At 47.1% G+C, this 27159-nt stretch overlaps 1 protein-coding gene across 1 annotated transcript in view; it reads right to left on the bottom strand.

The window, feature by feature from the left end:
• ANTXR1 (ANTXR cell adhesion molecule 1) overlaps positions 1–27159 on the bottom strand; it is a 216498-nt gene that overhangs the window by 25479 nt on the left and 163860 nt on the right. Inside the window, 1 exon segment of the mRNA XM_011236724.3 lies at positions 23727–23807. Within this exon segment, the coding sequence (XP_011235026.3) occupies positions 23727–23807 (81 nt within the window).

The following is a 27159-nucleotide window of genomic DNA, read 5'->3' as shown; positions in this document are numbered from 1 at the left end:
GTCCCTTCTGCCCTGGGAGCCCCCTCCCCAGTTAGGAAGTGAGTCTGCGTGGGCCGAAGGTTGGTTTTTCTGCTAGCCTGTCATTCCTGCTGTAAGTCACAGCAGCCAACTGCAAAGCCAGGCTGGGCTTCCCTGTTGGTGCTGGGTTCCTGGCCGTTGTGGTTTTGTTCCTGTTGTGATTTCCGACTCCTGCTCAAAGTCGGTCACAGTCAAGGCCGGAATTACCACCCCTCCTAGTAGAGCTCCAGGCTCCCTTCCCAGCAGCTCCTGCTCCTAGCCTACCCAGGCCACTTCATGCCGCCCCAGGAGGAGGGCTGCTTCTCCTGGGCTTTCTAAGCAGTTTAAACCTAGGACTATGGCACATTGAATTGATTATTTTTTAGACTGACAAACACAATGAAATCTCCCTTATTGACTTATCCTTAGTATGAAAATATAAATGGATACACAACCTTCTTTTTTTTTCCCAAAACTGAAAATAAAACTTAAAAATTCTCAGCTGCCATCTATTACTATTGCCTTTAATTCAACCACTTTTAAAATAAATGAGCTTTAGAAATTGACCCAGAACGTCTCAAATCCACTGCAGCTGAGTCCTGCCAACTTAATTGTAACCAGCAAAGGCATGGAGTGATTCTTCTGCAAGTTTCCCAGGAGGGCTGGGAGCATGGACCCATAATAGCTTTTGCATCTTGGGTTGACATTCTTCTGAGGGGCCTACCACCCTGTTCCTCGGTGTCTCCTTGGGAGTGCTCAAAGACATGGAATCCCTTGTACTGAGTTCTCCGGGGCTTTCGGAGCTGCCTGAAGAACTTGCCCCTGAGATAATCTGTGTGCCATTCTGAGAAGCAGCTCCAGGAACCAGCCTGGGGCCTGGTCTTCTGGGACTTCTGTGTGACCCCAATAGCGAATTCACAACCATGTAACTAAATGGGGACAGACATATATTCATCATTTGATCTCTAGGAGACTCCAAGCTTTATAGAGAAGAGGGTCTTTCCTGTATACTTTCTAGTGCCTAGAAAAATACACACATTGTATGAACATGCCCCTCCCACACAGGCCATCCTTCTGGGCCCAATCCTTGCCTGGTCTCATCCCTGACCTGCGATAAGGTCATTTTCTTCTAGTGACAATAAGGATATGTGCCAACCACTGTGCTAAGCACTTCATGGAGGATATTGCTTTTAATCCTCCAACCTTCTAGTAAGCTCATTTTGTGGGTTCAGAGAGGGTAAGTACCCACAACCTCACGGTGCATGGTAGAGCTGGATTTCAGAGCTAGCATGCTTCATTGTGAAGCCTGTTCGTAGGCTCTCAGCTGAGCGATCCTGAGCCCTGAATTGGTGTGGCTGATACAGAAACAATGACACTACCTTGAACTCTCCACACATTGTAGCCTTGTTACATGAAGAAGGACAAGGGAGCCATTTCTATGACCTGGACATTGGCCAGTGGCAGGGGTGGGAGGCCCTGAGGCCCTGAGCACTTTTGGTGGGAACTGCTGACTGATGAGAGGGACGTCAGGCCTTGGCAGGAAGCTAGAACAGATTATTAAACAGATGGTTTATAAGTTCCAAAGACAGGAAATGGTGGTCATCCCTGTGAGCAAAGGTTTGCAGAGAGTGAATCGTGCCAAACCTCTTTTTTTTTTTTTTGCAAGTCCTACTCGATTCATGGATGGGGGCTGACAGAGTTTATCTGCATTGCAGCAGATCATTTCACACGATCCCTCACAACACATTTAGAGAAAAGATGGACAGATGTGGGTTGGATGTTTCGTTGCCATTGCCATTTAGATGGTTCAGAAAAGGTCGAACAAACACCATGCAGAGTGTTGACTAACGTAGCAATGACAATGGTCGTTTGTTCTGAGGGCCAAACAGAGGGTCAAGGATATAGCAAGCACTTAGTAAATATTTTTTGGTCATATTAAACTCCTGGGGAGGTCTTTAGTGGCCCCATGAAAGGGCTCTTTCTTTGATTTAGCAAACATTTACCGAGTAGATGAGGAGTTTGGGAAGTGGAGGGAAGAAGAGGTCTGATTCTTGACAAAGGGAAGAAGAAGTTGGGTCTAGTACTCTCCTTTTTTTTTGGCCTCTGGAGCCCAGCCTTGCAGACATGATAATGATCCAGGGCAAGCACAGATCTCACACCATGTTAGGACACACTGTGTTTTGTGAGCACTGAGGAATTGTGAGGGGGAGCTAGCAAGACTACTGTGGGAAAACTGCGTGTGTGTGTTTGGTTTCCTGCCCACTGCCCATCTAGAATCAGATGTCTCCCTTATCTGTTTCTCATATTTGGGCTTCTGGTAAGATTTCATTTAAAGAAGGAGTTCTCTTTTTGGTTTAAAAATGTCTGAAAACTGCAGACTCTGATGATACCTAGGATTCTTGTTAGCTCTAAAAATTTAGTGGTTCTTAAAAATGGTACCAGAGGAGGGAGTGTTAAAGGCAGTCCCCCAAAAAACATTGGCTTAATTTCCAATTTGCCTTTCCCCTCCTGGTCCTCAGTCTCCCTGGCAAATCTCTACAAGTGTCCCCACCTCGAGGCTGGCCTCTCCTCTCTCAGGAGTTCTCCCCTTCTGCCCCCCAGCACCCTCTCAGGTCCCCAACAACTAGGTTCCTGGAAGTTCCTTGTAGCATATTGCCTTCTTAAGTGTAGATGACCAATGGCTTCCGTTCAGCCCGCATGTTGTTAAAGAAGACTCGGGTGGCAGACAGGATCTCTGATTGATGAGTTTGAAGCCATGGGGCCACGTGAAGAATTTGAGGAAAGGAGGGAGAGATGCTTTGGGCCGGTGGAGCCTGCATGAATCTTGCTTGGAGAAATATGGGCTTTCACCAGGTTCATTAGTTCATTCAAGACTATTTTTTAAATCATCTACTATTGGCTGGTGCTCTACTAGACACTGGGGGTAAATATTGAGTAAAAATAATTGCAGTCCCTATGCTCATAAAACTTAACAGTCTGGGGGGAGGTGGCCAACTTTACTTAAAAATTAATTTATTAATTCAACAATTATTCATCAAGTGCCTATATAGAGCAGCGAATCAACCAGATGAAGTTCATGCCCCCGTGGGACTTATATTTAAACGAGTACATAATTAAAATCTGACATAAGTGTCCAATGCATGTTAAAATGGAAGCTTTGACTAGGCTCCAAGGTGCAAGCGATTCTGACAAGGTACCTAATCACCCAAAGCAGATTTCCAAGGCAACGTCTGTAAAGGGGCCCCATGAGGCTTGGACCCCCTCAGCCAGAGGGAAGATATTAAAAGGGGTCAGGCTGGGGAGGATTGGTAGGGGTGTTTCTTGGAGAGAGCTGCTGCTGTGCTGGGAGTCCCCAGTGGCCCTCCCACCAGGTAGAGGGGCACGGGGAGGGCAGGCATCCATGGCTTTCCCCTCAAGCGTGGTGAGGTGAATGAGGCTGAACCCAGAGAACACAGAGCTCTCGTGTCTGAGAAAGCGGGAGCAGCCTGTGGCAATGGGGTAGAGACTGCTGTGATAGGGTTGGCCTGGCCATGTGTGGTGTGTGTCTCCTGTAGAGCAGTGGTGGTCGTGTGGAAGGAGGTCTAATGTGGGGTCCTCTTGGGTCCTGTGCAAGGCCATCGAGTGGGATAGAGGGACTTGAGCAGCAAGAAGATGGAGGTGACTGCCAGATCCAGAGGTAGGGGGAGCAGCCACAAGCAAACAATGGGAATAAAGAGACTTCTGCCCATGTCAAGGAAACTGCAGGACAGAGGATCCAGAAGGAAGCTCTAGAGAATACCCCATGGGAGAAACAAGTCACCATGAAGCCCATGCTGGGCCCAGAGAGCGCAAAGCCAGCTTAATGGTCCCAGTTCAAGGAGGAGCTATTTTTCCCCTACCTCTGCTCCCCTGTTCCTGCCTAGGAGATATAAGAAAGTGGCCAATAAGCTGTGATGGGGGCTGGGAGGAGAAGAACAGAGTAGAGAAACACAGAGACACCCACAGCCCTCCTCTTCCTGGGGAGTCTGGCCCAGCCCGAGGAGGAGGGAAGATTTAACGCTAAGTCAGGTTTGAGGGCTTGATTAATCTCAGATTGAACTTTCTAACTACTGAATTTAGAGTGTGTTTTTGATTGTCGACCCGCCTGAAACCTAAGAGTGGGCTGAACAGTTATGGGCTCTGCCAAGTTTGTATCGGGTGGCTGGAGAAGAATCTCTCAGTGAATAGAGTATACAAGGGTGGAGGGAAATACCAAACGAAGTCTTATTTTGATCATGTTACAAATCTTGTTCCACATACCGGGGTAGCAGGGCTCAGAAGGAGAGAATCCCAGTTACATGGTGCTGGGAAGAAGGAACTAATCTAATCCACAGGGCTGGGATGGCTTGCTCTCCCTGAACCTGGGCACTCCAGCATCCTTTTTCCTTCTTCTCCTCACAGCACAGAAATGCTCTCTGGGACGAGGCTCTTACACTCAGTTCCTCACACACACTCAACTCTTTTTCTCCTCCATGACTGGCTATGAATTAGTGTGGAGACCGCTCACGCTCTGGCCTCAGACCTGCTCTGGTTGAGCCCTGCCTGATTGTGGGTCCTCTGGAGGGTTGGTGGAGGGACCAGAGATGCTGGGCTGACCACTCTCCCACGCCCCACACTGGCCCACTATGCTTGGGGTTCAATGCCCCCGCCCACGTCCCATGGCTGCTGGCACCTGGGCCATGGTCATCTGCTCACAACTTGTAAAAGTCAGAGGAAATGTTGACTGGAACCCAGGCCTCTTGGCATTCAGGCTCTTTCCACAAACCACATTCGGGAGACTGATTTAGGTGTTGCCTTGACACTCTGAAATGGAATTTATGCACAAGCATAAAAGAAATATATCTGGGCATTTAACAGAGCGTTGGAGACAAGGTCTGACAAACCCGCCAAGCTATGCTTCCATAGGATGAGCTTTTCCAGGGCGGAACTCTGGCAAAGCCACTGGCTGTTGCAGAAGGTAACTAAGTCAATGGAAACAGATGGACGACTTACCGAGAGGGCTCTTTCGGAAGATGTCCATTTAACCTTATTTATAACATATGCCATCTTGTGTGGCATTTTCTACATGTACGGGGTAAAGAAGAGAACTCCTGGTTTAGGAAAGCAGATGTGTTAAGTGGGCGGCCGTTTGTGTGTGGGTTAGGAGCACGAAGCAGATGTGGGAATATTTCTTATGTCTCCATCTCAGGCAGGTGGCCGTTTGGCCAAGAGAGAGATCACACACGCTCTAGCCCTGGGAAGCAGAGCTTAACACAGTCTAGGTAGTGAGTGCGCTGGGCTACAAATCCAGTGGTTAAGCCGCAGTTCAAGCTGCTCTGAGGGTTTTAGGCTCTCCTGTGTAAAAAAGGAAGGCACTGGCTTTGGTAGAAGCCATAGCTTCAGGGTTATGTGATTTTTGCTTCAAAGGCTATCTATCCGGTTGAGTATTTGGTATTGTGTACTGTATGATGTCGTTGACAGAAACAACAAAGAAAGGGATCCATACACTGTTTTCTTAATCGTGCAATTATATACATAATAATAATAATTATTATTCTAGAACACAGGCTGGTTAAGAGGCCACCGTGGATGCCATTCGCAGATATGGCACCTCTGGTTAGAGCTGATGACCTACAAGTGGGCCCTGGCCCTCAGCAAAGTGGGCCAGGGCCAGATCCACTCCCTGGGGTCATAGAAGGAGAACTTCATGGATATTCTTTTCCCAGAAGTAGTCCCTCCCCTCTACACTCACTGGAAGTGTCATGTCTAGGATCCTATGGAACTTTCTTTCTCTTTGTCACCTCTGTGCTCTTCCTTTCCCTCCTTCTTCCCATTCTACTCCCCCCTGACCTCTTTCTTTGTGCTTCTCCTCTTCTTCTAGCTCCTTCCTGCTTCTCCTCTTCTTTAATATCTAGCATGTGCAAGGTACTAGAGATAGAATAGGGTAGAAACCAGTTATGAAATGCTAGATGAGTGGGACATGAAGCACTGTGATGATGGTTCACAGGCAGGAGGCAGCTCCAAGTTCTGGAAGGACCAGCAGAGCTTTCTGGAGAAGATGAGACTTGGGTTGAGTTACAAGCAGAGGAGAAGCTGGGCCAGGATAACGTGGGCCAGCACACAGCATCCGTGAAGCTCTAGAGATGGGGATACGTAAGGGATGTCAGCTGAAACAGTGCCTCAGAGGGCAGTCTGCCTTGTCACGGCTTGTGGGGAGAAGCAGGCAGGGTCTGACTGACTGTGGAGGGTGATGGAGGAAATGCTGAGTAGCCCAGCATTTCCCAGAGTGCCTCCTATAGGGCGCTAGTCCCAAACCATACGCCATAAAAACAAATCAGTTAACTAAATTAAATTTAAATAAAAAACTAAAAAAAACCAACAACAACGGATCAGGCATTCATAAGCTTGAGAAATCCTGCATGATAATAATGAACACTGGTTTATTAAAACATCTTTGAAGTCCTACAGAGAACCCCCCCCCCGTTTAACATTGTTAATTGTAACATTTTCCAAATTTATTTGTTCCTATGAGCAGTTGTAGAATAAGCATTCAGCAAAATACACCTGTGTGGGCAGGCAGTGGGAGCCAGTGAAGGTTTCAGAGGGAGTGAAGTTCATTGCTGTGAAGGAATAAAAACTCCCCTCTCATCTGAGAGGTGGGTGTGGAGTGTATGCAGATGTGCCAAACACCTGCTACCTCGGTCGGTCCCCCTTTGTTTTCCTGGGAAGAGACCGAGTGTGTTGGTAGGTGAAGGGTGAGTTTTCATTCCTCACCCCTGAGAGCATTTATTGCCCTTGGGTATTAATGAAAGCTTGATACACATGCCAAGAAAATGTTTTCACTGGCCGGAGGAGTTACATAGACATATGCATGCACATGTAAGCTTTTGCTGACAGACAACACTTCTGGATCTCACATCCTCCCTGCTTTCCCTTGTTTGGCCAAAGCCTGAGCATCCTTTAAGGAAAAGCTTAAGTCACACCTCTTCTCTGCAGTCTTTTTGGACCAACCCTGGCCTCCGGCTTGCTCCCTCCACTCATGATCTCGCTTTTCTCCATCTTACTATCAGCAGCAGACAAATAACCACTTTTTGACACACTACCTGGTTCTTAAGTACGATTTCCCTTCGTCCTCGCCTCTGTCCCTTATTCAGGAGTGCCTGCCCTGTGCTGTGCCCCAGGATGCCTGGTACCTTTGCTGGTAACTGGCATCTATGACATTACTCTCTTCTGCTCTTCGGTCTCCAAATGGTCGCAGGGCAAGTGAGTGTGCAAGTGACTCACTCTCCTGCTAGCCCCAAAATGAGATAGAAATAACAGAATCACTTTGTTTTTATTTCCACTGAAGTGATTCTGGAATATAGCAGGGCCTCATTATTCATCATGGATGTGTTTCTAAAGGTCGACAACAGCAATGAAGAGGCTAAGCGCCCATCAGGATGATGAATTAACATAGCAAAACAATGGGGTGATAAACAGTGGCCTTCTCCTGGAGTTTCATTCTGTTTTCATTCTGCATTATCCAAAGGCCACCACTGGGTGAGCAGGGATTAGATTTCCCAGAGCACAGAGTGTTAGGAAGAGAATTGCAGAAGGTTGAGGGTCGGGGCTGCATGGACAATCGCGTCAAAAGAAAGATTAGGCATCCATCGACCAGTTTTATCGCCCAGATCTCCGTAACACTTCCAGAATCCATCCACGCCTGGTCACTTCCACTTCGTCTTCACCGCTGCCTCTCACGCAGGACTATTGGCACAACCTCCTCACTCATCTCCTAGCTTCCTTTTAGCTTTCCTACTGTAGATTCTTCCCACGGCATCAAGGGCGGTCTTTGCAGAATATGAATGAGACCATGCCCCTCCTCTACGACTCCTCCACACCGCGAACCCTTCGTAATACACCCCGAGTAAACTCCACATGCCTTTCCTGGTTTACAAGCCCTGCCTGTCATGGCCCCAGCCTTCCTCTCTGGCCTCACTGTCCACCCATCTCCCATCACTCCAGACTGGCACTGGCATCTGACTTTCTCCGACGTGCCACGCCCTCTCTAGCCTTGTAGGCTTGGCACTAGCGGTTTGTCCTCTGATCTTGACGTGGCCCATTCCTTCCTGTCATTCAGATCTCACCTTCAACGTCAACCTCGCCAAGGACAGGGCTTTTCTGAGCATGCAGGCAAGATATCCATTCTCCTTCTCTCCTGCCATCCCCCAGTAGACCCCCTTATCTGTGGTTTCGTGTTCCATGATCTCAGTTCCCCGCCCCCGGTCAACCATCGCTCCAAAAGCAGACCTTCTGACGTATTGTCAGGAGGTCAATAGTAGCCTGGGGGTGCCTGGGTAGCGCAGTCGTTAAGCGTCTGCCTTCAGCTCAGGGCGTGATCCCAGCATTCTAGGATCCAGCCCCACATCAGGCTCCTCCGCTAGGACCCTGCTTCTTCCTCTCCCACTCCCCCTGCTTGTGTTCCCTCTCTCACTGGCTGTCTCTATCTCTGTCGAATAAATAATAAAATCTTAAAAAAAAAAAAAAGAAGGTCAATAGTAGCCTAACACTACGTCACCATGCCTCCACCATTCGCTTCACTTCATCTCATCACGCAGGCATTTTATCCACTTCCCTCATCACAAGAAGGGTGAGTACAGCACGATAGGGTGTTTTGAAGAGAGACCACAATCACATAAGTTTTATTACAGTATATTGTTATAATTGCTTATTTTATTATTATTGTTGTCAGTCTCCTATTGTGCCTAATTTAAGAATTAAACCTTATCACAGGGATAAAAGTATAGGAAAAAGCACAGTATATATAGAATATAATGGGAGTGCTCTCTGTGGTTTCAGAAATCTATTGGGGGTGTTGGAACATACCCCCCTCCGGACAAGGGGGAACAACTATATTTGAGTTCCTGGTACAACGCTAGGATGCTGGGAATCCCTGAGTGTAAATGCCATGAAAGCACCATGGCCCCTGGTTCACCAGGGCTTAGAACGACAAATAAATACACGTTGAATGAGTAAATGCTAGTTTTTGCATTTATCAGTTGTCGAGGCTAAGTGCTCGAGTCCTATGTAAAGACAATTTCCTCACCTGCAAAATGGTAATGAGAACACCTACAATGAAGGGTCATCGGAAAAAATGCATTACAAGTAATTGCAAATTATATGGCTCTTGGCTGGTACTCGTGATCATTACTGCTCAAGTCAAGTTGGTTTCCATGCTGGTAAGATGGGGATGCTATTTGCTTTCTAGGAATTTTTCAAAGCTAGAGAAGGTAATCCCATAAATGTACACAAACCTAGAACAGAGGCTTAACTGCTGCAAGCCCTTTCTTCCCTATGATGATAGTGGAGAAAAGAAGCAGTAGAGAGACCTCCTTAAATGTTTGCTTCATTTTTTTCCTTTTCCTTTTTCTTTTTTTTTTCTTGCAAACTCTTGTATCAAGGGCTGACTTTCAATAGATCGCAGCAAGGGAGCTGCTCTGCCACGTATGGAACCCCAACCCAGAAGCAGGTCGTCTACAAATGGTTTAGCACAATGCTTGTTTGCTGCAAACAAAACCCTAACTTACAGGGTTTGCAAGACTTCTGTTAAGCATGCAAAGTTCAGGGCAGAGACTGGCCCAGAAAGGCAAAGTCACAGCTGACCCAGTAGAAAAGCAGGAAGGGCGGGCAGATACTCATAATTTCTGAAATTCTCATTGTGTCCACAAAATACAAATGGTTGGAGGCCTCAGCGCCTGTAGGAAGTCATGTCATCCCTTTCTTCACCAGTGTCTTCCAGGCCAGTCCGCTAGACCAGTGCGGTCCAGTAGAAACAGGATGCAAACCACATGGGTAGTTTTTAGTTCTCTAGTAGCCATGTGTGTGAAAAGTGAAAAGAAACAGGGGAGTGCATTTTAATAACACAGCTTATTTAACCCAGTATGTCCAGAAGGTTATCATTTCAACATGTAATCAACATAAAAATTATTGAAAAGATATTTTGTATTCTTTTTTTTTTCATGCTACATCTTTGAAAATCCAGAGTTTATTTTATACTTCCTGCATTTCGCTTCATTTCTGACCAGCCACACTTCCAGTGTTTAATAGCCACATGCGACTAGCGGCTGCCTTACTGGACGGTATTGCTCTAGACTACTTTTGGGGTGTTTATGACCTAAAAACATCTTTTGCTATTTGTAGGGGTGAAGAGTGGGGGTCACAAATAATTTTTTAAAATGGGACTCCACTTGTCATCCCACCCAGTTGCTTACTGTTCTTCTGCACATGGACGAAGGCCCTGGTCTGCTCTTCCACGACTGTGAAGAGCCTAAAGGAATAATCTTTACTTTAAATTCATGTCATGGAAAGACTTTTTATCTTCTGATCTCAATGGACTTTCAAAGGCATGTAAAACTATAGTTGAAACTGCATCTGTCTATCATCTCTGCATTTATCTATCTTCTGGAAATGACAGTTGGGAAGATTCCTCATTTAAAATCGAGTCATGCTTCTCTCCTCTAACCCTGGTGTTTCTGGGGAAGATTTACGAGAAGCTGTGTTTCTTCAGGGAGGGACAGTTTGTTCCACAGTTTACAAAGCTAGAGAATGTCAATAATCAGATTGTTGCCATTAAAAACAAAAGAAGTCAGCTTGGAGATGGATTAGAACTAAACGTGTCCTCAAAAGAATGGGTTGGAGAGAGCAAGAAAAGTATTACAGAATAAAGTTATCCAAAGATTATTGTTCTCCTTCGACACATAAGTCTATTATATCGTCTTGGACTGTTTGGACGTGGATTGGGTGAATTTTATAAAGGAAAGGCAACAAAACCTGGCCACGGATGATCCTCTGAGGGCAGAACACTCCTTCCAGCGTTACAGTCTGCAGCTAGCTGAAAGCACAGCTGTGCTGCTGGATGAGACTGGAATTTTCCCATGGGCAGGTTAAATGTTTCGGAAGCCTCCATCTGTGTTGCTTATGAGTGGCCTGGTGTGGACTGCAGACATGTGGATTATTGGCTTGATGCTAATTACATGTACGGTCCAATTTTGCTAAGAGATGCTGTTTTGATCCATTAGCAAACATATCTGCAACAGAGGCCACCAGCAGAGGATGTGGTATAGGACAGCCTAGTGCAGCTGGTGGGGCGCAGGAGGGACCGACCATGGGCTATGGGGAGCTCTCATGGAATTTTTCCTCATTTAGAGGGGTGCTTACTGTTTACAAGCCTCCGTTCTGCTGATGCCTTGGCTATCTTTGGAGAACCATGTAGCACCCTCAGGTCTACAGACATGGTGGGGTCATTGAGGCAATGGCTTCAGGGACTCTGGCCATCTTGCTCCCACCACCAAAGGCCAAGACACTCAGTCTCCTTTCTATTTGTCTCTACCTCCATGTCGAAGAAACTGCACCTTTCTTAATCAGAACTCCTTTCCTTGCTAGAAAGAGAAGGAGGGGTACACCGTCTTGTGTAGCAACAGGGATAACCCCACTGTGGAATTCCCAGGGGGCTCACTTTTACTAGTTGTACCACTAAGGGGAACGTCTGTTATGGTGTCCAATTTTCCAGACGCTGTGACATTTAGGAATTTGCCATTACCCATCACCAGCAGTGAGCAGTAGAGAATACGGAAAACCTTACTCAAGATTCACTCCCATTTAGAACTTGCAGTCAAGTCAGAGGCCTTGAAAAGTCGGTATGCCTGTGACTGCGGCCAAAGCCTACGCTTCACCCTCTGAGGCCACGCTCTTCAATGGGGCAACCCAATCCAGACATGGGGAGGAAGCACAAGAAGGCAGAGAGGGGCCGAGTGCTAGAGGAGTAAGTATCCCCCGGAGCTAACCTGGTTAGCATCGTGGATTCTGAACGCGACTTTGCTCCCAGTGGTATTAGCCAAAAAAAAAAAAAAAAAAAAAAAAGAAAAACGTGGAAACGTTAAGCAAATATCATAAGAATGAATTTGTAAAGTGAGACTAGTAAAGTCAGCGAGTTTGTTTTTTCTCCTAAACTGTTTTTAAGAAGTCAAAGTTGTAATGAAATTCTAATGTTTTAATAACCCTTATTAAGCCTCATTTTACAGGAAGATGCTCCTAGAAGACAGTAGGAACACTTTCTCTTCATTAAAAAGCAGAGGGTTTATTGAGACATCTTTGCCCACTAGGAAAATGCAAATGCAGGTGTCTATATAGGGAACATCATAAAAGTTTACAAACAGCTGTGACCACTTGGGGGTTGCAGAAAGTGACAATTCCTGGGACAAGAAGGCAAACTGAGCCACGTCCTCAGGGCTATGAGAGAAAATGAAAAAAAAAAAAAAAAGGAGCTGTGGTCTCTTTCCTAAAATCACAGCTTATTCAGGAAGGAAAGTCAGTATTGACCTTAAGCTAAAAAGGTGCTGAGCTGCGTGGCAGTAGCTGTGAGCACAGTGGAAGGAGGGGCCAGACGATGAGCTGGGGCTGGGGGAGGGTCTTGGAGAAAGTGGGGCTGCAGCGGTGTGCTGAGCACCCAAAAGATGGGAGCAGACAGAAGGGTGGAGAAGCCAGAGCTGGGAGGGGGCTGAGACTACTTTCCCCTTCCTCTCTCCAAGGTCAGCCTGGGCCTCCTCCTTCTGTTCCTTTCCTACCTGGGGCTTCACACATGCTGTTCCTCCAACCAGAAGCGCTCATCCCTTACTTCACTGGGAGAGTTCATCCTTCAGGTCTCAGTCAAATGGGCTTTGCTTTTGTAAGTCTTCCTGGAGTCTCTAGTCCAGGTTATAGCTCCTTGCTATATGCTCCCATGGAATCCCAAACTCCCCCTGCCATACCACATCACATATCAAGTACAACTCAGTGGCTTCCTGTCTACTCTGCTGTACACCCCACAAGGGCGGGGGCCCCCCTCATTCATGCCAACTCCCTGCCGCACAGCTTGGTACCTGCTATATAGAAGGCTTGAGACCCGATGGGGGAATGAGTGGGCGCACTCTGTCCTACGCATGGTGTTGGCGGGTAGGGGGAGGCAGGGAGAGGTAGAATCAGGAAGGGCGAAGAGCATGAATTACTTCGGGAGTACAGCACACTGTGCAGGAGAGTGGGCGAGTGTGGGAGGGCATTAGTGGTTATGTCACCTTGGGCAGGATACAAATGGAAAGGTGTTGGGAGGTGGGAGAGGTAGGAGGACAGAAGGGAGGTGGTTGGGTGACAGGGGCTCGCTCTGCTTTCCAAAATTGGGTCTTGTTCTACCTTCTCTTCAAGAGACCAAACCCATTCACAATCCCCACCCTCCTCTCCCAGCCTAGGGTGAGGATGGAAGGGCAGCCAGGCAGCGAAGGGCTGGTGGGGTCTCTTCTTGCCACTTCCACTAATTCCCTTTGTGATCTTGAACAGAGCAGGGGCCTTCTTATCCAAGCCTCATCTTTCCAAGATGCAAAAAGGAGGGAAAGTAAGGTGGCGCTAGGGAGAAGATAAGAAAATGTATCTGGGAGTGTTGGATGTCCTACAGGAGGCTGGCTCCTCTCCACACTGTGAATTCTGGAAGGCCATCTCCTAGGTCAGCTTTTGCCATCTATCATTCAACCCACACTTCTGGCCAGAGCAGAACTCCCCACCAGCTGGGGTTAGGAGGATTCTCAACCGAGCGAGGCCTATCGCGGAGTCGCAGACTGTCCCTGGAGATGATCTTTCCCAACGTCCTCAGCTGGAGGGACAGGCTGGTGGCAGCCGAGCGGCTAGACATAAACATCGTGTTTGAACCAAGTAGCGAACTTCCTAAGATGTTATGTACTTGGGTGCCATTCTGACTCTAGAACCAACCCCTGCCTCGCTCAATCACGATTCTGTTTGGAAGGAAAAAATGAGGTCAGAGAATTTGAACAGAGGTGTCTTTATCAGCCAGCCCTGTTTTGTTCAGCCTCTAGGATTTAATTCTCTGTTTGCTATTTGCAACTTGATACCAGGACCTGACCTGTTGCTGCAGCTGTTTGGGAGATGAGGCAACTCAAACGTGAAAGTCCTAAGAGAAGCTATGAAATGATGATGATGACGACGATGGGTGTGTGAGTGTGTACTGGTGTGGAGAAAGGGGAGTTAAACTGTGGGGACTGGAAGAGAGAGGCGAAGGGAGTGGAGGGAGGGGGAGAGCCCTCAACCACACCAGCTGCTTGCACATCCATTTATGTAGAGAGACCTCCAACTGTGGGGAAGGAATTTGGTGCCAAAAAACAAAAAAAACAAACAAACAAAACAAAAAACCCACAACAACTCAGGGTGGTATATTTTGCAGCATCAACTCTTTGGGTTAGACTTCTCTGAAAATAGTCAACTTTGCAGGTTTTGGGTACAGTTTGGTTTTCACTGGGGATATAGGGTGTCTTGAACTTTTTCTCTTTTAAATTCAGGAAAGTGAGCCAAGAATTCTAAGTACTCATGTCCCTCTCCAAGGAGACAGTGAAGGAAAGATTTCCAAGGGTGAGAACCGAATAAATACTACTGAGAATTCAAATATCCAAGAAGGGTACTCTGCCAAAATAAATCACACCCTCTAGGAACATTTCCTATAATTTGCTTTTCTTTTCTTTTTCTTAAATGATCTATTCTTACAAAAGGTTAAAAAGGTTGGAGTCAGTGGCCAGCAAATTGGACATTTTCTCCAGATTCACTGGGCACTTCCAGGCTGGTGTGGGACATGGATAGAAATTTTGAAGATCCTCAGTGTAAAAAGCCAATATGAAATTATTGTCTATTGGGCAAGAAAAGATTGACTATCACATAAAGACTTCAATTTGTAGATAACTTGGTTCTCTTAAGTCAATGCTGATTTAAACATAAGAGACTAATTCAGAGAAGTTTTTATTCTTGCTGAGATGTAACAAACTTCTCTGAAATCGACTGCAATTTCCCGGGGGAAGGAAGGGAAAAAAATGAACTCCCACCTACTTGAATTATTTACATTTGTCATTTTATTGAATCCTGACAACACCTAAAGAAGTAGGGATTATTAGATCACTTTTGTGCACGAGGAAAGTGAAGCTCGGTGAGGCTGAGAAGCTTAACTGAAGCCACAAGGTAGCACTGGGATTTAACTTGGGCCTCCGGATGCTAAAACCATTGCTCTCTTTCTCAACACAATGCTGCAGCCAGTTTCAGATAGAACCATCTCTGTCTTTCCATTCATGTGTCACCATTTAAATTCAAGCCTTCTGATCCACGCATGGGTCAGTGCAACAGCCTATTAACTGATTCTCAACACATTAGACTGATTATTCCTGAGCTTTGGTAGAACAACTGTCATCTGGCTGCTCTCTAAGATAAGACACCTGTGGCCCAATTGTACATATAAATTAAAAACGCCATTACTATCTAGTCAAACTTGTATTAGAAAAAATTTCTAAAATTACAATACACTTTGGCACCGTCACATTTATCCCAGATGAAGATAAGCTCGCAATGGTTATAGAATTAGGTCCACACTTTTTCGTCTGTCCACCAAGATGGTGAAATCTCATTCATGTGCACCTTGCAGCCTTCGGGGGTGACCACGTACTCCCTCCTCTCCGGCCTGGAATAATCCTCACTGTTGGCCACAGGCACTCCGGGGCCGCATCCTGGCTCTGCACACCTGCTACCTAAGCCCTTCCACACCCTGCCTGCTTGACTAACTCCCAACTTGCCTTTCCCGCCCAGAGCAAGTCCTCCCAGTCCCTGGGGAGGCCTCCTATCCCCTCAGGCTGCCCACGATGGCCCTTTCTCTGCTGCTCTTAGTCCCTTCAGCTCTCACTTGGTCTGCCCAGGGAATGACCTTGACCGCCACATGTTCTGTCTCCTGAACCAGTCTGTCCATTACTCTGATGTCAAGACCACATCTCATGCTTGTCTGCCTTTTCCAAGGAGCCCTGCATGGCACCCCAGCAGCCGTTTGCTGACGGTGATCATGCTTAGCGAACGGGGTAAACATTTCCAGCTCTTGGGTTTGCTCCGTTCATTTCATTTTCGACAATCAGTGTTGTCAGAACAGAGGAGTTTACTAGAGACACAATGAAGCAAATTCAGGGGAAAACTGAAGTTGGGAGTTTCAAGTGCAAAAGGCTTCTCTGGGAAAGGGAAATGACTGGGAAGAACCACAGGATTGCAGCGCCTTGCTGGCCCATATGGTGGAGCATGGGACGCTTGATCTTGGGGTTGTGAGTTCGAGCCCCACAGTGGGTGTAGAGATTACTTAATAAAATCTTAAAAAAAAAAAAAAAAAGAACTGCACAAGCTGGTGAACTTCCCATAGAAAGTCAACCAACCTTTTTATTCTGGATGCCCACGTTATCCATTTTCCCCAGGTTGTTTGGGTGTGTGTTAGAAATTGGACATGCCAGCACTTAAGCCAGTTTGATCTGTTGTTTCACCAACGAGCAGTTCAAGTGGGAATGTTGATTTCTTTACGCAGACACGCATCTGCTTTAAAATTGCCAATAGGCAGGAAGGAATGTCTTAGCACACGTGAAACAGTGATTTTTATTTTAATTGCTTAGGAACCAAAGTGATTTAAACAATTGTTCCCCCCTTATGCTTATAGGATTAAATTAAATGAAAGAATTCAGTACTAAATCATATACAGTAAGATCACAACTGAATGAAGAAAAAACAAGACAGGGCAAAAACTCTATTAACTAAGCAAACCCATTTTTGGTGAGCTCGAGAAACGGTGACAAGAATGTCACAGAGGGTGATCACATTGGGAGAACCCACTGCACTGAGCAGCTACTGCTTCGCCCCCCCCCCATTTTCCATGAAGCTTTCCTCCTGCCCCCATCATTCCTCTGAACCTATAACGTTCTCAGTGCTAATCTAATTAGAGGGCTGCTGCCAGCTCGCATCAAAATTTTACATCACTTGACACTGTTGACTCCATGTTCCTCAGTGATGTGTCTTCCTCTCTCAGTTTCCAACACCCCAGCCTCTCCTGTTGCACCTTTTCTTTCTCTGGCTGGTCTTTCTTAGTTTCCTTCTTGTTCCCTATTTCTTTCTCCCCCACAGCTTGTAGGACATGATCCTTGGGGTTCACTGCTTAACCTATTTCTCTGTCTCCGCAGGCTCCCTGGTTCCTCCTCTACTCACATTAGGGACAGCTGCCATGCTGAGGACTCCCAAATCTTGGCCTCCAGCTCAGAACTCTCATTAAGCAGAGCGGCCTTGGACACAGGCCGGGACTAGTACGAGGCTGGTGGGGCATCTCGGGCACAGACTCTAAGAGGCACTCCCTCTCAGGACCCTGCCGGTGCCAGCCCTGCATGTGCATGCCCCCGAGAGGGAGCGCCTCCCGGCCCCGTGCCTGGCCGTCTCTGCCTGGATGCCCCCCGGTGCCTCCAGCTTGCCAAGTTCTGAGGCCAAGTCCTGGTCTTCCCTCCCAAAGCTCTCTCCTTCCTGCCCTCATCCTGGTGGCATCACTGCCAGCTTACACCAAACTCTGGAGGTCCTTCCTGACGCTTCCCTCTCATTCTCCACACCCAGTTACCAAATCCAGTCGCTGAGTTTGCTCAGCACCTCTGGGATCCAGACTCTCCCCCTTGCCCGCCATGCTTCGGCTCACCCTCCCTCGACATGGCCACCTCCACGCTAGCCAGGGGGACTGCTCTAAAACACAAATCTGATCATGTCCCCACTTACAACACTTGCTGCCATTCTCCACTGGCTTCAGAGTGGGCTCCCGTGACCAACACCCCATGTGGCCTCCTCTCGCTGCCTCACATTCTGTCCTCCACCGTACCCCACTCCTCGTGTCTCCTGGAAGGAGTCAGAGGCCCACCCTGCTGGCTTGCTCCAGCTTCCTTCTCACTAGGATATCCTCCCTGCTCAACTCCCCTGTTCCCAGAATGTCACTCCTAGACGCTGGTTTTTACTCCAGTCTGGTGAAATGCCCTTTCTGGGTGTATCCCCCACACCTCGTGTGCTCCGCTCCCTCACACAGCCTTTCACATGGGTGATGTTTGGAGACGTGACTGTTTGGCCCTGGTCATCAGGGACGAGGACACTGCGTAGTAATCAGCAAGCAGCCGCACACACACGGTGCTCATCTCAGAGCAAATGCTCAACCAGTATCTGCTGGATGCGTGGAGGACTTGAGGAACCCCTAGTATCTGATAGTCTTGAATTCAAGCCCCCGACCTGCTCCTTACTGTTAGGAGTTGGTCGGACACTCGGGTAGTCAGGGCCAGGGTCCCCAACAAGAAAACGGGGAGCCGGGATGCTAACACGAAACCGCACGAGCATCCTGTTTGACAGCTAAGCTGAGACCACGATAGCATCCCGTCCAGCAGCCTCTGCAGAACTGACTTTTGCAAGACATCCTGAGACCAAACAGCTAACCATAAAACATCGGTCACTATCACAAGTGGAGGCAGTTCGTCTCCACATGTCAGCCCAAAAGACCGTCGACACGTGAACAATAACCCAGTAGATAGACAGGTGCGTGATCAAAGTCCTGATTGGCACCCCTTAGCAGCCAATCCGCAGGGGGCCCCCACTCAGCTTGCTCAAGGTCGTTCTGTAAAAGAGCTTATAAAAACCCCTAAATTTGAACACCAAAACGGCAACCTTCTGGGGTCCCCTCCGTCTCTGGGAGCTTCGTACTATCGCTCAATAAACTTTGCCTTGCTGCCCACCCCTCTTCGTCTGGTCCACCTCTTCATTCTTTGAAGTGGCATGACCAACAACCATGGGCGCTAAGGGAATAAAAATCCTGTCACATTACCAGCAGTGTGCCCTTGCAAAGTTAATAACCTACCCTCAGCCTCAGTTTCTGCTCTGTAAATAGAGATCATGGTCATTCCCCAAATGACTGTGAATGGGCTTGCTCTTCCATAACCACCTGTGGTCAGTACAATGCCTGATTCTCTCTTCTCTTCCAAGTCCTACACTCAATCCTGGGAAGGCAAAAATCAGTCCTGTTCTAACTGGTATCTTCAGTGCCTGGCCCCGTGATGGGTTCTCAGTGGGAGCAGAGTAGATGTTTGATCAAAGAATGTTTGAGGGAAGGCAGCCAAGTTAAAGAGGGAAGAAGAAAGAGGTAATACAGGGAATGTGGAAAATGGGGAAAAGAGAGAGAGAGGCAGAGCACAGAGCCTTTCTCTGAGTTGCTTACGTTACAGGAGGCTCATCTGCTTTCGAAGGACGAGCTGAGCATGCTCTCTGCCCTCTGAGATAACCTGCCCGGCTCACTCTAGCCTCGGCCACACGGTGCCCATGTGACCGGCCTTGCTCCCTTATTGGAAACAGCTGCGCAGACAGCAGCCAGGGGCTGGAGCTCCAGGAGAGGATTTCACAACCTCTGGGGCTGAGCTTCAGATAAGTTTCAAACACTGTTTATGTACATTTACGTGTGTGTTTCCTGGGTCTCTTCTGATGGTTAAGGAGGCCCAGCCTTGCAAAACAAGCTGCGTGTGCCTTAGTTTTTTGTTCTTGCTGATAGTAATGGAACGTACCGGCCTCCGGATCTCCGATCTGGGAGAAACAGAAGAGCTGAAAACAAAGACATCCAATTCTAGTGGGTCCCTCCCAGAGCACGTGAAGGGGGATGGCCCGAGCAGAGGTAAAAACAACTGGGGAGGGGTTAGACTGGTCAATATATCAATTGAATTCCATCCAGAAAAAACCATGTGAGGCAGAGTTAGAGTTCTTCTTTTCCATCCTTTTCCCCTAAGCAGTAACAATATGATAGTGGCCCGAAGCAACATTAATCTTCCTGGTAGGAAAGGGTCTGGTGAAAGCCCGTGAAGATAGTAATCATCCATTTCCCTTATGCCTGCGAGACACGGGCATAGGGTTCTGAAGGAGTGTGGAGAGTTGCCTTCAAACTGATGGAGAAGGAAAGAGAAGATGCTATCTTGGATGAAAAATAGGGAATTGGACCAGATCACCGATTCTTTTTTTTTTTTTTAAGATTTTATTTATTTATTCGACAGAGATAGAGACAGCCAGCGAGAGAGGGAACACAAGCAGGGGGAGTGGGAGAGGAAGAAGCAGGCTCATAGCAGAGGAGCCTGATGTGGGGCTTCGATCCCGTAACGCCGGGATCACGCCCTGAGCCGAAGGCAGATGCTTAACCACTGTGCCACCCAGGCGCCCCCAGATCACCGATTCTTAACCCTGGTTGCTGTTAGAACGACCTGGGGAGCTTCTAAAATCCCAATGCGCCGACCTCATCCCAGATCAATGAAATAGAACCTTTGGGGTGGGATCCGAGGGTCAGTTTTTTGTTTTTTGTTTTTTAAGATTTATTAATTTTACAGAGAGAGAGTGAGTGTGGGTGGGGAGAGAGACGGAGAGAGAATCTTCAGCAAACTCCCCGCTGAGCACAGAGCCTGATGCGGGGCTTGATCCCACCACCCCGAGATCACGTCTTGAGCCAAAAACAAGAGTTGGACACTCAATCGACTGAATCACCCAGCCCTCCTCCCCTCTCCCCGCTCCACCCCCCGTGTCAATGTTTTAAAGCTCTTCAGGTGATCACAAGTTTCAATCAGGTTGAAAACCACTGGATTCCATGAACCCTGATCTCTGAAGTTCCCTTACATCCCTGCCTTTAAAATTAGGGGGTTCTTTCTAAATCAAGCTATTTTGGGGGGCTTTTTTCTGGTCCTTGCAAGTCTGAAGCCTCAGAACGTCATGTTGAAGTATGTGTTTTAGAAAAAGCATAGCACAGCTATATACTGGAGGCAGGGGGATGGTTTCAGCAAAGGGTATTGATATGCTTAGTGAACACTTTACATTTTAGGATCAGATGTGTTACTGGTTTGCTATTTAAGTGGTTTCTTCTGGCATTTTCTCTTGAATATTGGCCCAGGGATTTCCTGGTGGGTACCAAGGAACAATAGGACTGTGAGCCCACCCCAACAAGAAAAAGGAAGCCAGGGTGGTGGTGGACTGGAAGCTCATGGCTCCTGCTGTGGTCCCATTCATGTTTTCCCTGACCTGGGGCTTGGACAGCTCTGAGGTGGTGGGCGCCAGTCCCAGGGAAGGGTGTGGCTCTGGGCTCGGGCCTCCGCAGCCCTCAAGTCTGTGGTGGAGGCTGGAGGCACTCAGTCCTTTGAGCAGGCAGCCTCAAAGGCTCTGTTGGTGGGCCCTGTCTGCATCTGCAGGGCCAGGGTGGGTTAAACTGGGGAGGATGGGGCAGATAGGAACGGAGAAGGAAGAACTGCCAGGTTTCTGTGAGGTCAACACGTGTTTGAAACAATTCAGAATGTAATGGAGAATGTAATTAGGTGATTTTTGTTTTTGTTTTTGTTTTAAAGGAAAAATTCAGAACCTGTGACTCTTGTTCACAAACACATGCCTGGATGTAGTCATTTTGAGTTTATGGAAAATGTGGTCAGCCCATAAATCAGCCCCATAAATCAGTGCTGAGGAATTCGTACAGAGTCATCACCGTGCCAGTGATGCGGATCCGGAGCGAGTCTCCTGCAGTTGTGCAAAACAACAAAGAGCAAGCATGTACACAAAGCTGCAACCTAGTCCTCCCTCCCCTGGAACTCTTTCCTGAGTTGCCACAAGGCAGCTTTGAAGTGCCCTTCCTACCTGTTCTGTTCTGTGACCTTTCTCGTGTAACTCCATGCGAACATCAAGATGTCTGGGGCCATCGTCATGACTACAAGGACACAATTCTCGGCATCTGTTTGTCCTATGTGTCTAAAATTTTATCAGGATTTCTATAAAGAAAGCCCGTTTCATAGTAGGTGGGACAATAATCCATTTGGGACAGCACTGAGAATATGGTCAGATGTATCCTAACTCTCAGACCTTCTGTACTTCAAATCTGTTATTTAGTGTGATTGGAGAATGAAAATTCAAGGCGTTATCATGTTTCTCAAAAGTGTAGAGAACATCTTCAAATGTTAATACAAACTTTCATTCAAAATTCACAAATAGGAGATTCAGTTTAGGTGTGATTCATGAGAAGACGTTCCATCAGTTTGCATTCCATTGTTGCTGGATTTATCCCTTTGGCCTTTTCATGCCAAACAGTGTTGATGCCTGTGTCTTATCCATCACACTAACCCCTACAACTTCTTAGGTTGACTCAGCTTATGAATTTGTTTCTGCCAAACTGCTCTGTGGGGGATGGCATGGTAACAAATCTTAGCGGAGCTGTTTCTCAGGTGCTCTGAAGGAAACAGGCTTGTACACATGACCAGCATATTCTGTGACAAAAAAATAGTACTGTTGAACCTGAGTTTAGGTATCTTACTGTTTTTTCTTAATCTGTTAAGTGAGTCTCATGCGTGCTAAAAAATACTTCTTAATTTCCCACGGAAAACAGATGTCTAACTTATGAGGCCAAATACCACCTTGAGTGTACAAAGTTTATGGCCTGGGCTCATTTCTGTTAACTGTAGAGTTTGTATTTTAAAATTTGCTATCACAGTGTATTCTTATGGACTTTCACAGACAAAATACGAATTCCATATGCCATGAGAGCCAAGTCAGCTCCACATTTATATGACCTGGTTTCTGTCACATCCTACTTGCCTGCTGTCCCTGCCACAACCTGGAGGCAGACGCAGCTAATCGCACAGGTAGGAAACTTTAGACCAAATCCCCTCAGCCACAAACCACCCACTGTCACCAGGTGCAAAGGAAGAGGGGCCTGCCTCATAGCTATGCTCTTGTGTTTTACCAGTTGTCCCGTGTCAAAGAGCGAGCAGGGTAAACAAACGGGTACGCCTGATACACATCAGTTGTGATATGCCTTGAATTTCCGCATCGGCCCTTCACAGACAGTAGAAAAGCACCGAGTAAATAATCACAATTATATTTGCCATTGGTTGAGCATTACTGTGTGTTCACCACTAGACCAAATTCTTCACAAACATTACCTTCTCCAACCAGCCAAAGTGTCATCTACTTTATAAAGTTGAAGTTCAGAGAGGTTAAGTAACTTGCCTGGAGTTTTTCTGCCAAGAAAGAAGTCCTTTACCTGATTTGAAAGGAGTTCCAAGTCAGACACCTTTATTTCGCTTTTGGGTTAGTGTGTCTGACTCCTAGAGAAGTGGATGGAAGGTGTAGTTTGCTGATAGTTGGGGGAGAAATTGGCCCCAAGCTTTGTTTTATAAAATATAGGGACAAGAGACAAGCTCTTACAAGAAGACAGAGCAGCAGTGTGATTTCAGGAGAACTGGAGTTGTTTCTAACATTGTTACTGTGTGAACAGAACAAGTTACTCAGCTTCTCTTGTCCTCCATTTTCTCATTGACAGAATGAAGATGGGCCAGATGGCTGGCTCCTCCTTTCTGCCTCCTCTTAGTTGGAGACACTCCAAGCTTGGCCCTGACCGTTTTGGTCCCTGACTGTCAGAAGACCCTCCTGTGGTCTTGGACCACTTGGGCCCAATACCTGCTGGAAGATGGTGGGAGTTTTCTGTGGCCCTCGTTTCCTTGCCCCATCTTGTGGCTGGCATCTTGTTGGTTACCTCTGGCCACTGCTCTAGGGAGCAGCAGGCCTCTCTCCTGGCACAGCCTAGGCACAAGCCAGCCCTGTCTCTTTCACTCACAGTACCTATCAATTAAGAAGCTCTAGTCCTAGGAAGTTTAACTTGACTTATTTAGGTCAAAATCCTTTCCAGAAAAAACAAGTCAATACTCAAAGTCTTATAGAAACCAGAATTTTGAGAATTAGTATCTGATTTTCACAACATAAAGTAACAGCTGGATATATCTGGAGTTATTCTAGTTCAGTGAAGTCAGAGGGAGAGAGAAAAACAATGTGTGTGTGACACCATTAATGAATCCTACCGTGTCTCCTGGCTGTGGACGCATCACAGACACACGATCATATCCTTTCCTTAGTAGGACCCACAAGGCATCCAGTTTTCCCTGAAAAAGACAAAAACAAAAATGAATGCACTAAGATTACAAATGAAACCAGAGCAGTTGCCAGCACAGACATGTAGAACTTTCCATACTTCTTCAGTCATGTGAATAACACACCACCGGCAATGTGGTTGTAACAGGCTAAGGGGCTCTCCGGGCCCTAAGTTCAGGGGCCTGCAGGAACGTAGAAGAAGAGACCCTGATGCACATGCAGGGTATAGCTGGGACTTGGGGGCAGCCCCAAATCTGCAAACACAGAGACTCATTCAGGCTCTCAGATTTTGCTTTTACCACATTTCTGGGCATATCCTCATGCCACAAGTCTATCTTTCAACTTTCACTAAAGTTTTTTCTTCCCACTTAATGCCCAGGGTTCATGAATGAAGCAATGATGACAAATTCAGGAAAATTACTAAACAGAAATGTCAATGGAGCAAGACCGATGAAAGGCCCTGGGATGCAGATCCCTCGTTGTCCCCTAGGCTCACTCAGCACCTGTGACTTGTTCAGGAATCCCAGGCTCAAGGGACAGATAACCAAACATCCCAGATTGCCCCAAATCACAACCCCTTTGGAGTTGTAGGCAATGGGTTGACTCTGAGAGGAGTGCGTCTGTGAGTGCTGAAGTTTTCAGTGTCTGATGAAGGGACTCTAATGCCTCTGGGCATTCTCCTTCCCTAGCCATGCTGAATGAGGTTGATTTCCTCTGCTGCAAATACAGGAGGAAACAATGACATTTATTTAGCTTTGCTCTATTAACCCTTAATATGTTAACTTCCAGGGCAAAAAGGACTTTGCACATGTGATTAAGTTAAGGATCTTGAGATGGGGAGATTATCCTGGATTATGCAGGTGGACCCAGTATAACCATGTGGATCCTTCATAGAGCGGGGAGGTCAGAATCAGAGAAGTTGTGCCAACAGATGGAGAGTCAGAGTGATACCTGTGAGAAAGGTTCAACAAACGGGTGCTTTGGAGTGGGAAGGGGGCCAGAAACCAATGAATGTGGGCAGCCTCTAGACTCTAGAAAAGACAAGGAAATGGATTCTCTCCTAGAGCCTCCAAAAGAGATGGAGCCCTGGTCTCACCTTGATTTTAGCCCAGTGAGACCTATCTTGGGCTTCTGACCTCCAGAGCTGTAAAATAATACATTGGTGTTGTTTCAAGTCACTAAGTTACTGGTAGCTTGTTACCGCGGCAAGGGCCCTTATTAATCCCTGACATATTCTATGTTTATTTGCCTATCGTCTGTCTCTGCCAACCGGAGTGTCAACTCCAGCAAAGCAGCGGTGTCACTGGGTTTGTTAACTCCTAGGGGAGCATCTGGAGCTCAGTAAATACTAGTTGGATACATGAATGAATTCAGTGCTTCTAATTGCTGGGCTGGGTGCTTTCACAAGGGTCTTCTGCCAAAGTCCAAAAAGATTATGGAGAGGAAGCGGAAGGTCAGACTGACAACTAATGCTTAGACACACAGCTTGTAAGTTGGAGAGGTGCGATTGGACCCCACGGCTGTGTAATTCCGAAGCTCATGGACTCTCTATTATACCAACGGTAGATTCTTCCTCGTGCACATCTTCTGGCTGGAGTACTTCAACTTAGATCCTTTAGAGTAGGGTTTCTAAACTCTGGGTTGCAACTCTTCAAGTCCTCAGGAAACAATTCTGTGTATTAGGACCAGAAAGTTTAAGAAATAAAATAGAAGAGGGAAGAAAATACTCGAGTCACTTGCACATGGTGATGGTCACTATGACCTTGTGACAAATTCGTATCAGTTCAATGTGTCTGGGTGTGTGTACCGGTGGGTGTTTGTGTGTGCGCACAAGGCACACATAAGTGTACACTGGGCCACACTGGACTTCCTACTGGGGTCTCAGTGAGGCACGTTTGAAGGCCATCAGCTGGTCTCTACAGGATGGTGCCGAAAGGCGGGGGAAGTCCAGAGCCCTTCAAGTTGCTTGACACAAAGCTTTTATAGCGGAAGCATCAATTTAAGAATATCACCCTGAAGACTTCATGTGTTGACATTGTTTTCCTGCGGGTTATAATCAAATACAAAAAAGCCTGCTCTTGAACCTCTATCAACTCTTGCTCAAGTTCTTGTGGGTTAAACTTCGTCTTGCTAAGTGTCATGTTTCTCATCTCTTTTGGCAAAGTGTTTACGAAAGCCTCTAAAAATATTTTGAAATGATTTTAGAAAGCTGGATGGGACTGCTGCTGTGTTCAGCATGGTTTTTTGTCTTAAACCATTTCAATCACCAGTTACATGTTTTCCTTTAAGGTTCCTTAGGATAAGCATTTATATTTCAGGATAAAACCAGGTGGGTTTCCTGGACGAATGCCTCTTTTCTTTCCCTATTTTGGGGGACGCCCAGTATTTGTCCTTGCAAATCAGCCCACCCACAGCGTTCTGTGTACTAATCACTCAACTGCTTCACACACGAGGAGCCATAAGACGGGGCTGGAAGAATAGTTGCCGAAACTTAAAGCTAAAGCTACACGCAGAGCAAAAGAGCAGAGACCACGTAGATGTGTCACACCGCGAGAGTCCGTAGTAAGTCAGGTTTTCTGGTGGCCGTGGGCCCTAGTGTGATGCTTAAGCACAAAGGGACGATTCAGACAGCCTGAGTTTGCATTCTGGGTCTGCCCCTCCCAGGTCTACGGCCTTGGGCAAGCTGGTTCGTTTCCCTAAGCCTCACCTTTCTCATCTTTAAAATGGACCCCAATGGTACCATCTACCCTATAGACTTGTTATAAGGCCTGCAATTAGATATTGGAGTTAGATACTCGTCTCATAGAAAGTGTTTATTAAATATTATGTATGATCATGGGCAAGTCATTAAAATGATCATCTGGAAGGCTCTGTAGAAAGATGGAAAAGAACGTAATGCAGAGTGTAAGAATCCAATAGTGTGAACGTCACTGGTCCTCCATTCTGTGCTCCTTCAACCCCCTCGCCACTTCCCCCAGGCCACACTTCTCATCGCCCTCCAGCCCACTGTGGTCTGGCCTGTCTGGCAGTGTTTGGTGGCCACAACACTCCAGCAGAGCTGCACCCACTCAGGCCACCCATGGATCCCAAGTGCCAAATGTCTTGGCCACTGCTGGGCCTCCTTTTGCTTGATTCTGAGACCTCATGCACTGGGCCTCTCCCTTCTGCACACTCTCCCTTGGCCTCAGTGTGGCCTCCAGCCTCTGCCTCCTCCTTCCTACCTCTCAGCTTAGTCCTTTCCAGCCTCCACCTGGTGCTCCCCTCGGCCCTCCTCCAGCCTCTCCCTCAGGCTGAGTGTTCCACTTGGGGGCTCTCACCATCTCTCTGCTGATGGCTTATAAATTCTACCTTTAGCTCAGACCT

This window comes from Ailuropoda melanoleuca, chromosome 4 (genome assembly GCF_002007445.2).
Source record: "Ailuropoda melanoleuca isolate Jingjing chromosome 4, ASM200744v2, whole genome shotgun sequence".
NCBI lineage: Eukaryota > Metazoa > Chordata > Mammalia > Carnivora > Ursidae > Ailuropoda > Ailuropoda melanoleuca.
Note: the sequence above shows the minus strand (reverse complement) of the source record. Positions and strands in the feature narration are given on the sequence as shown.